The 14,455-nt window shown below is 54.9% G+C and overlaps 1 protein-coding gene across 2 annotated transcripts in view; it reads left to right on the forward strand.

Moving 5' to 3' along the window:
• The window catches only part of PDE8A (phosphodiesterase 8A), a 145,515-nt gene that overhangs the window by 98,731 nt on the left and 32,329 nt on the right, over positions 1-14,455 (forward strand). For both annotated transcript variants that reach the window (XM_032836978.1, XM_032836979.1), the window contains exons 9-12: positions 4,849-4,937; positions 6,542-6,593; positions 6,693-6,735; positions 14,094-14,171. In XM_032836978.1, coding sequence (XP_032692869.1) covers positions 4,849-4,937; positions 6,542-6,593; positions 6,693-6,735; positions 14,094-14,171 — 262 coding nt within the window. The remainder of the gene's footprint in view (positions 1-4,848; positions 4,938-6,541; positions 6,594-6,692; positions 6,736-14,093; positions 14,172-14,455) is intronic.

The raw sequence follows: 14,455 nt of genomic DNA on the forward strand, positions 1-14,455 counted from the left end.
GCATGTGTTCAGCCTTTTCTGGAGTGCTCCTGCGGGCCGGCGCTCTGCTAGGTTCTGGTCCAGAGAGAAGAGTGAACACAGGCTGCTACCTTAGAGAACTCCTGTTCCAGACCGTGAACATGACGGGTCACTTTATCGTGGTGCCGGAGGGTCAGGCGGGAGGAAGGCAGGCTCAGTCCGCAAGGGTATTTCTCGGAGCACTGGCTTCTGCCGGCCCCGCACACTTACTAGGTTTTCATGTGTGATGACAAGGAAAGGCTACTGCTTTTCAGAGTCTGTCCTGCTGGGCTCTTTTTAACTTTTGGAAGTTGGGGAGAGACTGTTGATCTGATTACGCAAAACACTCGAACGCTGGTGACCTGCTGTCTCGCCTGCTGTCCTGTGGCATCCGGCCACCACCTTCCCCGTAGCCCAGCAGAGCAGTCTGCCATGGAGAGGGCAGAAGGGCTCTGTAGAGCCTGTACCGCCACTGTACCTGGGCCCTTGAGATGCTGTTCGTGGGCTTGTTGTCCCTTTGCTCTCCTCTGGCCCTGAGCACACCAGTTTGCCTTGCAGTGAAAACAAGGAGAGGGCAGGCTGGCGGTGAGGGCCCAGTGACACGCTCCCAGGAGAATAACAGAAGTGGGCGCTAGCCGAATCCCATTCTGCCTCCACCTTTCTGTCAAGGATGATGATTTTCTTGCAAGAGAGAGTAGCAGGTCCTCTGGAAAGTGCCCTGAAGGCGGAGATGGATGAAGAGTCATTCGGGGGCTCAGGCACGCCGGGTTCCCTCGCTCACTGAGAAGGGGCACCCTCAGAAGGCAGTGACCAGACAGCAGTCTCACTGATCCAGAAGCCGCGTGGGGCTTTCCCATGGCCTTCCCAGTCCTGCTAGAGAAGGGGTCAGCCGGTGGTTTTGTTGTGAGGGCCAGCTGGGCAGGAGCCAGAGAGGACGGCCCTCCTGCGCCTTGATCTGACCACAGGAACACTGGGGCATCCCACCGTCATGGAGGAAAGCAAGGGGAGAGGGGAGGGGACGGTGAGGGGCACGTGAGGCGTGGGATGCAGCCAAATCCATGTGAAGAGCGTCTCGCCTCCTAAGTAATGTTCCTGGCACCAGTACAAAGGGCCTCAGGCTTGAACAGCAGGAGACCTGTTCTCTAAAATCCATGTTTGTTGTGAGCAGAGAATCTGAAAGATTATCACATTATTGACCTCCATATCTCTTGATTTCAAAAAGGAGCCTGCTTATTGATTTGACATATCTTGGAGTTCTTAGGGTAGAAGAGCAGCCAGTGTCCTTTGGCCGCGCCCTGCTGGTTCGTGGCGACTCTGCAACAGGACTGGCTTGGTGGCTTGGTTGGGCACAGTTTTGGGAATGAAAGAATATGGGGCCTTTCTGATTGAGTCTCCCGAGGGAGGGAGAAGCAGGGCGACTCTGGCCTTGGGCTCAGGGGGAAGAGCCCAGAGGTGCCCTGGGAACCAGAATGGGGACTCAGGAGGTGGTTAGCCCCTCGGGCGGGGGCTTCTGAGGGTCAGAGCCCAGGTGTGCCACTTGGGGGCAGAGAAGAAGTCCCGATGCTGCTCCAGCGGAGAGCCCGCAAACAGGCTCTGCACGGCCCCTCCAGCTGGTGCTCTCAGCCAGGGGCTCCTCTCTGGGGAGGCATCGCTGCTATCAGGGGACCTTGGTTTTCAGCCTCCATGCTCGTATGCTTCTTTGCATCGCTGTGTATGTCCTTCCCGATGGCCTCCCTTTCCTCGACCCGAAGACTTCTCTGGCAGGGCTCTAGAACCCATGCTCTCTCCTCCTCACGCACCTGAGCCTTCCGGGGGCTCTTCCCTTGGACACTGTGTCTTGCAGGTGCCGGGGGAATGTCAGGGCTCGGCGCCGGCCTGCACCTGATGCCTGGCTGCAGAGGCAAGTGTCTGGAAACTTGGAGTTCCCATGGCTCCTCTGCTTTCCTCCTCGTAGGCTCCCCACTTCTCCTGACTCTTCCCGTTTCCTCTCAGGTGTACCAGGGTTCTTTGTCCCTGCTCTGCCCAAGAAGCTCCTTGTTCCGCGAGGCTCCTTGGCTGCTCTGCGGGGGCGGCCCGCTCCTCCCCCCTCCGAGCTGCAGCTGCTCTCCAGGGTCTCGAGCAGCTTCCCGCCGCCATCATGAAATTGCCTTGTCTAACAGCAGTTTCACCTCGTCCCCCCAACAAAAATCCCGTCCTCTCCAGCCTCTGTGGTCTCTGCTTGTTGGCCGCCTGTCCCTGGACTCTTCCCTGGACTCCATTCCTGGAGTGGTTTTGCTTCCTCTCTACCCTTCAGTGTCCATTTCATCACTGAGCTGTGGTGTCTGTTAAACGTGCATCTGAGTGCCTGGGCCTGACCCGCGTGGGGCCTCCTTCCCGCCTCTGGATGGTGCTGGCTGAATCCAGTCAGCGCACGCGGCGCTCCCGAGTGGTCACTCTGATCTGGCGCAGAGTTCCCGTCCCTCGGCCTGGCTGCAGGGATTCTATGCTCTGACCTTGGCCTACCTTTTCCATTCAGGGAACAGAAGCCCCAGTGACCTTGATGGTTGACTGTGTGCAGGCCCTGTGCCAGCCCTGGGGCCAGAGCAGCCCGCTGATTGGGCACCCAGAGGGGGCTGTCGTAGCAGTCGGAGGAGCCCAGCTCGGTGTTAGCCTGCCCTGGGACAGAAGCGGGGTGTGGGCCTTAGTACAGTTAGGACGGGAGCCTGGCCCGGGGAGGCATGTGCAAAACCACCTGGGCCAGAAACAGGCCATTTACTGAATGTTTGCCACATGTCAGACTTCACTGACTTTCTGTGCGTTACCAGATGGGATCTTCCATCATCGCATTCTAAGGTAGTACTGCGTTATTCTCAAGATCTGAAACTCATATATTTATGAGAGGTCAATATCAATCTTTTTTAAAAGATTTTATTCATTTATTTGACAGAGATCACAAGTAGGCAGAGAGGCAGGCAGAGAGACAGAGACACAAGCTCCCCACGGAGCAGATAGCCCGATGCGGGGCTCGATCCCAGGATCCTGGGACCATGTCCTGAGCCGAAGGCAGAGGCTTTAACCTACTGAGCCACCCAGGTGCCCCGAGAGGCCAATATTTTTGATAAAAGTAGGATCTGTGCTAAGTAACTATTTTTTGTTTCTGTTAGTGACTGGAGAACTTAGAGGCAAAGCTGTTCTCCAAGCAGAGGCCCTGGCTCGCTTGCCCAGTTCCTCAGCCAGAACGCGGAGCTCTGGTTCGACTGGCTTATTCCTCTGCTTGGGATCTGGCAGCTGCTCATGTCTCTTCAGAAAGGATTAGAGGAGAAAGCCCTGCAGATAGATTTATAAGTGCTAATTGATGGATGGATTGAATTGGTCTCCCATTTTTCTCCCTCTCTTTTATGTAACAGCTCTAATGAGAGAATTCTCTATTGAGAATAATCAAGAATTCACATACTATACAATTCACCCATTTAAAGTCTATAGTTCACTGGTGTTGGGTCTATTCACAGAGTTTTGCAAACCACTACAATCAGTTTCCCCCATTTTTCTTGATAGTGAGCTTCAGAAGTAAGTCTTATACCTGTCTGCTGCAGCCTCCCGCAGCAGGTACGTGGGCTGTGGATACGGAAGGCCGGCGGTAGCTTCCAGTCTCAGGACCCCTGTTTAGCCCTTGCCTGCCACAGGCCATTCTCCTCTCAGAACTGTAGTGTGTCAGATCCTCACCTCCCTTCTGTCCCCAGGCCAGTAAGCACGGAGCTGGGCTCTCGGGCTCTTACTTCAGTCCTTCCTTGGCGCACAGTCTTTTCACAAGTATACCGGGGCGGGGGGAGCATCAGGAACCCTCCTTTGCTTCTGTCAGAATGTCCTGGCTTCTGCTGAATCCACTTTCTCAGAGGAGCCTGAAGAGGAGATTCTCCTGTGGGCATTTGCATGCAGGTTGCCAGGCTGTAAGCATGGAAGATTCTAGAATGGACCCTGTGTGAGTGTCTGGACAGGAGAGTTGAGCTAGGCCACCAAGGCTGCCATGGTGATCTGCTTCCTGCCTCAGTCAGCACCAGGTCCTAAGGGATCTAGAAGGTCCGGAAGATTAGAGAACACCCTAAGAGTTGAGTGTCCTATAGTGGATTTTAGGGCTCTTCATAGCTTAAGGACCTTTGTAACTCTTGGAGGAATTCAGAACATTTTAGGTGGTGACAAAGTCCAGCTCCATCCCAGTCTTCTCCACTCTGCCCCAAGAGTAGGGGCGCCACCTGCAGCGCCCGTTCTCACTGTGGTCTCGGTGTGTGCATGCCTCCTCTGTGGTTTCACTCTAGGATCCGTGTGTATTCTGTCTGATCATGAGAGCACAGCTGGTGTAGCTGCGCCCCCAGCTTTTAAGGTCTCCGATTTCTTCTACCTGAGCCTGGACCTGGCTGTGCTCCCCCTCCACCTCCTTTCGAGGGACGGAAACCCTCACACGTCCCAGAGGGCAGTAGCCGGCCACCATGCAGGTGGCAGCAGAGGTGGCCCCTTCTCTGCCCCAGTCCTAAGGTTCACCCCCTCCCAGATGTTGGGGGAGATTGGAGAGTCTGAGGAGTCTGGGTGCTGCAGCCAGGCAGCGTGCTTCCCTTTTGGGCCCAGGCCCTCTTTTGCCAGCAGACAGCCCCGAGAAACCCGTGACCACTCACACCATGGCGGGCTGGTGTTTTTTGGCAACTCCGGAGGGGATGGACTTGGGGGAAATGGTCAGATACCCAAAACTGTGAGGTTGGGATGATTTTTTTATAATCCTAATTGCTGTAACCCTGATAAGTGAGTCAGAACCTGAAGTGGAAGATGTTCTTGTGTTTGTTTTGAATGGACAATCGATTGATGTTTACATTCCATTTATAGGAGTGGCAAGGGATCTACCATGCCAAGAAGAAAAATGGAGATAATGTGCAACAAAATGTGAAGATAATACCTGTCGTTGGACAGGGAGGGTAAGTGGAACAAGTACCCAGGTACTCCAGTCAACGTGCCATGTTTGGGTTAGTGCAAAATTAGCTCTGAGTACTTCAGTAAGTTAAGAACCACATGCAGAAATTTAAAAGAAAGACTTGTCACAAGGTCAGGTGTCATCAAAGAATGGCCTTCCAGGACACAGCATCCTTGGGGCTACAGCCTGATGCCAGCTTGTGACCCAGAGCCGCCAGGCTCCAGACGGGCTTGCTTCAGCTGCATGGACGCAAGAGAGACCCAAGTGTTCCCATTAGAATGTCACGTTACTAAGCTGGGTGGTAAGAACACTAATGGGCAGACTCCCTAGATTTTAAAAGATTGTTAGCTAATTTGAAAGCCTGTGTGTTATTCCTGCGTAGACCTATCAAGCTGGATAAAGGTATTTAAAATACTCCCATTTATAGCAACTCTCGTATAAAACAGTTGTGACTACATATTGCAAAGTATTATATATCAGGAGCCTAAAAATTTCCTATGGTTTGTCTCAGAATCTATCTTAATATGGACAGTGGGAAGTTATGAATACGAATTGTAGGACACCCAACAGTTAAAATGCAGCCACTAGAAATGACGATCATAGAAAATTAAATGGTAAGGGAAAATGCTTAAGATAAACACAAAAATCAAACCGCAGAATCATACCTAGTTTGTGATCTCTGTCCAGGGAATGAGGGAAAGAAAACACAGATGAGATGTGGTCATGGCGGCAACAGCAGCTCCTGAGGTTTCTCGAGCCCATCCCTCTGTGGGCCGGTTCTCAGTGCCTGGGAGACATCATTTTGTGCCTTCCCTGGCACCCGCTGTGGCGTCCGTGATCATCTCCAATTTCCAGATGAGGAAACTGAGGCCTGAGGCAGGAGGTTTCTGGCCCAGGGTCCAGCAGACTGCCAGGCTGACCGCAGAGGCTTCTGGCCCAGGGCCGCCGTGCTAGACTGCTGGGCTCCCGTGCCTGGTCACCTGGCTGTGCTGCCCGTTGGCGACTGCCTCAGGGAGGTGGGTCTGTGTGGGCTCTGTGTTCTGATCTTGGCCTTTTTTTGTCCTCCAAATTTTTTTGTGTTTAGGAGAGGGGTTTGACACTCCAGGGGGAGAAGTGGAAAGGTGGCAGGCCCAGTAAGTAAGTGAGGAGTCCAGTCCACAGTGCTTGGCTGTAGACCCCAGTTAGTGAGCTCCGTGCGGCCTGTGGCGCTGCCCCGATGGCTGTGAGCTCAGGGCTCACTGGAACCTGAGGCCAAACAGCCATACAAAGGGCTGTGAGGATGAAAACGTGCCAAGGATTTAAAGGCTTTTAGTTGGTTAATATTGTAGTCCATTGTTTAAAACACCGGTGTTTTTTATTGCATGTTGTGAAGACTTGGGTGAATTGTGTCGTTTTTACTGAAGAGCCCACTTCTTCTCTGCACAGACTCCAGAGGATGCTTGTAGACTCTGGACTGTTTATTGGTGGCCTTGGCCACAAACAATAGAAATGTTCCCCTCAGAGCATTTTGTGGTTGTGAACGAGATGCTCTTTCATAATACAAATCCGCTGCATACCCGTCAGACTAGAGAGCCAGGAGAGAAATAATGCCTTGTTTTCTACTTGCAGAAAAATTAGACACTATGTGTCCATTATCAGAGTGTGCAATGGCAGCAATAAGGTATGTAAGGGGAGCCCTCGGGGCCGCAGGGGTGCCCAGCAAGACCCCCGATCGCGTGCCTAGACGTTCAGAACTAACGGCTTCTACATTCACTTTTAGGCTGAGAAAATAACTGAATGTGTTCAGTCTGACCCTCATACAGGTATGGTGCTCCACGTTCGTTCTTAGGGGTCCTCAGGCTTGTGAAACAGATAACAGCAGACCCTTACTCTGCCGAGCTGTCCTCGTGCCCGGGGGACTGTGGCTTCCTGGCACCGCGGCACTGGGTCTCTCCCTAACTCCCCAGGCTGGTTTCTGAGCCAAAGGGCCTGAGACTTGTGGGCGTTCTGACACGTGTCCTGGGGAGGGTCTCAGCCCGTGGGGAGAGAACTGGTCCCCTCAGATGCACAAACTTAGGTGAAGAGTGGCAGTGAATAGTGACTTGAGGGCCTCCCTGCACTGTACAAGGCCACAGTGTTGGGCGTCAGACCACAGACGGCCCTCGAGCAGGGACATCTTCGTCTCCTGACAAGAGCCCCTCTGGCTGAGGGGGAGGTCGCTGGACCCTGTCAGACTTGTCTCATCTCAGACCTGTCCCCTGTCGTGCCTCGGATACCACCCGCTCATCCCCATGTCGTGTTCCCGCACCTGTTTTTCGCTGGCCTGGAATGTGCCCCAGCATATGCCGGGGCCTCAGCAAGCCCCCTTCCTCCTCCGGCGGTCCCCAGTGAGGGGCCGGGCTGTGACGGGGCTGAGCTCCCGCAGCTCCACTCCAAGGCTGTGTGTCACACCTGAGGCGGTTTGACAGCCGCCTGCCGGGGCCGGGTGGCGCTGGGGTCACCCAGCTCCCCTGTAGGAGCGTCTGCCCCTTAGCTGTTCTGCACACCAGAGCATTCATTCATTCATTCATTCCAGGACTGCGCCCCTTGTGTTTTTCTGAGCGTTTACTGTGCACAAAACCCCTGCTAAGCGCTTAAATGTCAGCGTATTTAATTGAAGCCTTGCAGTGAACCAGTGGGGTAGACATTTTGTGGATGAAGTTCCCTTTGGGCTTAATGATTTGCCCAAGGATAGTCCATCTAGGACATGGTAGAGCTGGCACTGGAATCCTGACGGCCAGCTCCCTCCAGAGCCAGGCAGGGCTTTCACGGGGAAAGAGGAGAGACCTGTCGATAGTCAGGGGACAGAGCAATGATGAGAAGTGCTGAGTTGTGGGTGGGAAAAGGCTAGTGGTGCCGTGGTGACCCAGAGGAGGAGGGGAAAACTCCAGTGAGGGGACGTAGACTCAAATAAGGAGAGGGGTGCGAAAGGAAAAGCATCCCAGAAATAAAAACAGTCCTAGAAGAGGGAAAGGTCAGAGCATGTTCGAGAAAGAATGGGACCAAATTTTCACGGGTCAGCATGGAAAGGGGAGTTGGGGTCATGAGGGATCCCTGGATGCCAGGTCGGAGAAGAGGATTTTCTTCTGTAGGCAGTGGGGGTCTGAGGAATTTTGAGCAGGGGCTAGTGTGATGGCATCTGAGCTCTAAGAGCCTCTTAGAACAAGTATGGAGCAGAGACAGGAATACCAGCGTGCCACAGGTTGGAGGGGAGAAGGCACTGGCCACAGCATAAGAAGCTGATACTGGGAGGGAAAGGGCAGAGGTCACATGATGGTGGTGGGACCAGAGGGAGGAAGGCAGGAAGGAGTCGTGGGAGCGGCAGCTTGTGGGTCTGGAGATAGAGCGCATGGCCCCAGGGCTGGGCAGGATGGATGTGGAAAGTGTTCTCCTGAGGTCCCGGGTTTGTGCTCTTTCTACCACTTTCTGTTGTGTACCGGCACCCTTGCTCCTGGGTTCTCCAGAGAGGTGGGGACCAGAGATGTAAATTCTGGCCAGCAAAGCAATTGCAAGTGTCTCAGGTGTGGAAGTGACTAGGTGGTGGTGGAGGGGGGCAGGCGTGGGGAAGAAGAGGACAGGAGCGGGGGAGTAAGTGTTCAGAGAGGGAGTGCGGACCTGGAGGGAGTTACCAAGGTTGGGGCAGGGGAGAACGGGGAAGCTTGGAGCACACAGAGACGGAGGGAGGGGTACAGAGGCAGAGAGGCACCTTGACTTCTACATCCCAGAACACACTTAGGACCCACAGAAGTGCAGGGTCAGGAGGGGAGTGAGGGCAGATGCCAAACTGCAGGGCTGCAGGCACCAGGATGGAGGCTGCCATGATCGTAGGCCTCTTCCAGGACAGTGACTCTTACACTGCAAGGTCACGGGGTGCCTTGACTTGGAATTTTTTCCCCCTCCCTCAGAAGAGCCCAGTGAAGTAGGCCTAGCTGTTATTAACACCCCCTTATTACAGAGAGAGAAACTGAGGGTCAGAAGGGTAGAATGCCACTTCTGTTGGGCAGGCAGGAAACGGCAGAGCAGGGACCAGAAGGCAGAGTCAGTGACACAGTCCTTGGTGTTACACAAGGGGAGACTCCCCGACTGCCTGCATGCTGGGCCGTTCTGTCACGTCACTGGTCAGTGCCTACTTTGGAGTCTTCCCCATCACACCCTGAGGAGCTGGGTGGCTGTCCGGTCTCCCACCCCCAGCAGTGTACACGCCTTGATGTCCCAAAGACTTCCGAATGTCTTGCCTTGGGAAGGCAGTGACGCTGCCGTAGACCGTGGACCAGCCAGCACCCCTGGTTCCACACAGAATAAGCACTTCTAAAGCAGAAAAAGAGTTACTGGAAGGAAATTGGTGACTCCCACATTAGACAAAAAAGCTTAAGAATCAGTCTGAGAAGAAGAGCAGGAATGGCAGGACGCTGGGCGACCCTCCCTGCTGTGAAAAGCTTGCCGCCGAGCACCATGATGCGCCATTGAGGCTCTGCTGGCGTCCAGGCGCCATGTTGCCTCCGGCACCGTGGCAGAGTGGTTCCCTCCCAGCCCTGCTCTCCTGTCCCACCTGCTGTCCTCCGGACTCCGGTAGAAGCAGTCCTTTGGCCGGCCTAGGTCACTTGCTGCCATGTTGCTGACACTGAATGGAGTAAGGGAGTCTCTCGCCGTCCCCCTTCTGTAGTGGGAGTCATGGGAAAGGGGGTTCAGATCCTGGGTGTCCAGGAAACTGATACATTCCCAGCTCATGGCCCCTTTTTCCTGGCCTATGTATTGTTTTTACATGATACCATGTCTCAGCGAAGACACTAAATGTGGCACCGTCTAGTTTGTAAACCTGGAGATGGTCTGGACCGAGCCTGGAGCCTGGCTTTAGGCACACGGAGATGAACGTGGAGTTTGCTGTTGGGCGGACGGAAGCAGTAATTTGAATGGACTGTACTTTGTACTGCAGCAGGGGTGAATTGGGGGGCAATTCCCAGCAGTGATGACATAGTGGTTGAGCCCGTGTCTAGGACAGAGAGAGGGGTCAGCCCAAGGACAGGAAGAGCATTCCTGGAGGGACGAGCTGCACGCACAAAGCCGTCAGGACAGGCAAGGCTGGGTCAGGCCAGCTTGGATTGCATCCTGTAAGCAGAGGAGGGCCGAGGAGTCTCCCTAAATAGGTACATGAAAAGGGGACCCTTCTAGGAAAGATAGTCATGGTGATGGTGTGGAGAAAAAAGGCAGAGAGACAGACCTGCCGAGGTACTTCAGGATAACCTGTAGTACGACGGATGAAGGGAGAACACTAGAGAAGGTCCCCACAACTTCTGACTTGGCCACTGCGTGACATGAATGGAACTGAGAAGTGTGGGAGAAAGAGCGGGTTTGTGCGGGGAGAGCTAAGCGAGTTAGGTTTCAGCTTGGTCCACTGGGGTGCATGGAACGGCCCCATGGAGATGTGCGATGGCTTCGAAGAGGCCAGAGCCTTGGGGCACAGTACTCCTGGCGAGGGTGGTGGCAAGGTGACTGAGCGCTGCGGGTGGGAGCCCCGCAGTAGCAGACAGTGAGGGGACGTGGAAGTCATTCGTGCAACCAGGGTTCCGCGCACAGTCTCCGTGTGCCGGGCAGCGCGAGTCTCTGCTGGCGGGAAATGTGTGCCCCGAGTCTCACGGTCAGCGGCAGGGTAGCAAAGAGACTGCGGCGAGGGGCGGGGAACGGCCCCCCTGGTCGGGTGACGGGTGGTGGCCCCACAGCATGGCGTGGGGCGTGAGCGTGTCTTGCAGGTGCTCTGGGCTGCTGCCAGCGTCAGGCCCGGGGCCACAGGCTGCCTCGGCCGCTGGCAGGACTCGGGGTCTAGCCTGCGTCTGGGCGCAGGCAGGCTGTCTCCGGTGGAGGAGGCGGAGAGGCCAGGGGGAAGGAGGGCTGACCAGCGGCAGGCTTTGCAGGGGTCGATGGGCCCAGGGCAGAGCAAGCGTTCCCCAAATGCTCGGACTGTTGAAAGGGTCGCAGAGAGTTCTCTGAAAGTCTGCTGTGTTTCCGGCAAGTGCTGCGGGACACCGGTTCGCGGCCTCCTGGTGTCCCAGATGGAGCTCCCCCTGCCGTGGGAGCAAGGTGGCCGCTGTTCGCACACATCGCTGCTGCCCTCACGGCTGCTCCATGGGGCCCTGGCTTGCCTGCTCACGCCATGGGGTGGTGTGGATGGATCGCGCTTCCTGGCAAGGGAGACCGCAAGCAGAGAGCTGAAGTCACAGGCGGTGCTGAGCCCGCGCCCTGGTCTCTGGAGGCCTACTTAGGCTTCTGTCCGCTTGTCGGCCCGGTGCCTCGAGCCCTCGGTGTTTGGGGTGCGTTCACTAGGTGAGGGGCCTGGATTCGTGCTCCTTTGGGGCTTGCGGCCTGGCTCTGAACCCTGCATTCTTCCCCCAGTGGTCCCCAAATCAGCTTCTGAGAGCCGCCCCCTACCCCCCGCAGATGCCAGCCGCTTGAGCTTGGTCTGCACGGTGCTGTTGGACCCCGACGGCCAGCAGGGACCTGAGCGTGGCGTTGAGAGCAGGAAGATGAAGTAACTTTGAAATGTTCAGTACAAGCGAAAGCCTGCTTCTCCCCGTCCACTTTTGCCACATTCCTGTCCTTGGTGCACACGGTGCGTTTTCCTTCTCCGTAGCCACACTCTGCTCCGTAGGCGCGAGCAGCTTCCTCCTCCTGGAAATGCCTCCTCCTCTGCTTGGCTGCATCTACAAACGTACCTCATCTGCTCACCGCCCCTTCCCAGAGGAGGACCTGCCTTTTCTCCTCGGGACTCCTTCCGCCCTTCAGAGCCGTTACTGCACCTTGGCTCTTGGCTTCCCTGCATCCCAGCCCGATGGTGGACCTGGACCGGACCTTATTTGTCTTTGCAGCCCTAATGCCTGGCATAGGGCCCAGCACAGGGGAGGCGCCCAGTGGATGTGCATGCAGGAGCGCCCTAGTATGTTCCCAGCCGGCTCCTGGAGGGGTGCGGGGGGCGGAGCTCAGGAAGGAGACAGCCCGGGCTCTGTGTCTGGCTGGCGGGGGTGGGGGGTGTTCCAGTTTTAGGGAGTAAGCATCTGGAGAGGTTACAGCAGGTGAGGTGAGCAGCAGGCCGTGACGAGCGGCCTGTCTTGTCCTTGACCGCCAGCCGGCAAGCGCAGGGGCCGTCCGTGCACGGGGAGGTGCAGGTGTCTGTCGAGCGGCTGCTGCTTGCGAGGCAGAGCCGGTCCCTCGGGAAGAAAGGAAGGAAAGGAAGGCTGTTTCTGCCCTCGTGTCCTCCCCAGCTGGTGAGGAAGGCAGACAAGAAAGGAGCGGGCTTCTGGCGATGCTGGGGGCTGCAGGGAGGCATCAGGGGAACGTTCCCAAAGGTTACGGTACCCACACCGCACCTTCACTGCTACCTCGGAGAGGAGGGAGCGTTCACCGGTGGAGGAGGCAGTGTGGGAGGGGTGCGTTCCCGGTGGAGGTAAGGGGTCGGTACCAAGGCACAGCAGGTGGCGAGACGAACTAGCGTTTATAGTTGGGTGGCCGGAGAGAGGAGGTGCAGGTACCCAGGGTCGGGCACACACTGGGGAGTTCAAGTCGTAGCCTCAAAATAATGATGAGCCATTGATCGGTCTTCACTGGGAGCGTGCTCTGGTCGGATTTTTGGTTTAGGAGGATCACACTGGGGACAGCGGGACCAGTGAGGGAGGCTGTCATTGTAATCCTTAGGAGGATGGCGAGTGTCTGAGCTAGGACAGGGACGGAGCAGGGGTAGATTGAAGGCGTATATTTTGCTGAGGAGTTGAGGGAGAGGAAGGGAGAAGGCTACGACTTGTTTCCAACTTAAGCGGATCTGGGGGACGATGATGAGTGCACCGGAAGTGCCAAGGGGTGTCCGACGGGCTGTGGCTGGTGGTCGGTGGCCGGCTGAGGTGTGAGTCTGGCTCTCAGGAGAAGCCTGGGATGAGAGAGCATCACAGGAGCTGGTTCAAGGAAGAAGTGAGATCTCCCGAGGAGACGTGTAGTCTGGGAAGACAAGAAGGGCTAAAGACAGAACCTCGGGATCAAGGAAGAGGGAACCATGAGGAGGTGGGCTGAAGACAGGAAAATTAGGGAGGAAGAGTAAAGAGACCGAAAACCAGGAGAGTGTGGACTTACACAAACCCGGAGTTTCCAGAAAGACTAGACAGTGTGTCTAGTACCATACATAGGTCAGGTTGTCCTTCAGCATCAAGGAGGTGACAGGTGACTTGACAAGTGACAAGGTCATTGTCAGTGCCCACGTAGAAGAGAATGTAGCAAATACCAGTGAAGTCGCTGCTTGCTGGGGGGAGGGATGGGGGGGCTGTTCAGATCCTATTGCTGAGCAGGGGCTCCGGGGGAGGCAGCCAGGAGAAGGCAGGGAAGGTGCAGCCTGCAGCTGGGAGGGTTGAGCTCGGTGTTCACTCCTCAGCGGGGCAGTTCCCGGTTTCCTCGTCTGTGAAATGGGGACAGGTTGGAGGCGCTCAGCACCATGTGTACCCCAGCAGGTGCCCAGAGGAGGGGACTGGGAGAGAGGTCAGCTCTGCCTTGTCGTTGACTGGCACGGGGTCAAGGGGAAAGTCAAAGCCCCTCTTGAGCCTGGAAAACTGGTGGCACCGCTCACAGGAAGTAGGGGCAGTGGGGAGAGGGAGAAGCTGTCATTTGAAGCAGACCCCAAATAGTGCTCCCTATAGTACAGTTTCCTATAGCTTGAAAAGAGAGGTACAGTCTTCCCTGGGACATTTTTATAAAACGTGCTGTAAAAAAAAAAAAATTATTTCCCCTTTGGGTAAGGATGGGTGAGAATCAATTTTTTTTTTTTTTTTTTTACCATTTCAGTCAATTATATGGAAGTGTAATAGGAAAAATTTTCCTGAGTTCATCTCTTCGAGTTTTCAGTTTACATCACAGGATTCTATAATGATGTAATCTGGAAGCTGTAAAGCCTTTGTTCATGACTATACCAGGTGGGACATTTGAGAAAGTCACCCCTTCCACCCCCACTTAAAACTTCATGGGTCAAAATCTTCATCTCTGGGCATTTTGTTGACTTTGTGACTTCTTAATTGGTGTTCTAATTCCTAAATTTTGTTATTGAAAAATTTTAGATTTGTAATTTGTTAAAATCCTTTTGGAGAGGTGATTTATAGTGTAATTGTTTCCACAGATAATCAGTCAGGCAAACACAAAGACAGAAGGAAGAGCTCGCTAGATGTCAGAACTCTTGCTTCTCGAGCAAGTGAAGGTAGGTGACAAAGACAAGAGGAGAAAATGTTGGACACGTGAATACCTGACATTCGTCCCCAGTCTCCTCTCTGGGTCACTGCCCCCTGCAGGTCAGGACAGGGGAGGGGACACTCTAGCAACCTGTGTCCATTTCCCCTTCCTTGGACCCCTGCCAGTGGGCTCCATTCTCAGCCTTTTGATGGGATTTAGGGAATAAAGAAAAACACACATTTTACCCTCTGTCCTACAGTCGATTTTCTAAACTGTTACCAGCAGAGGCTGTCCGTGTGTCTGCTGTGATTG

Source organism: Lontra canadensis, unplaced genomic scaffold, assembly GCF_010015895.1.
Source record: "Lontra canadensis isolate GAN:19392208 unplaced genomic scaffold, GSC_riverotter_1.0 scaffold94, whole genome shotgun sequence".
Taxonomy (NCBI): domain Eukaryota; kingdom Metazoa; phylum Chordata; class Mammalia; order Carnivora; family Mustelidae; genus Lontra; species Lontra canadensis.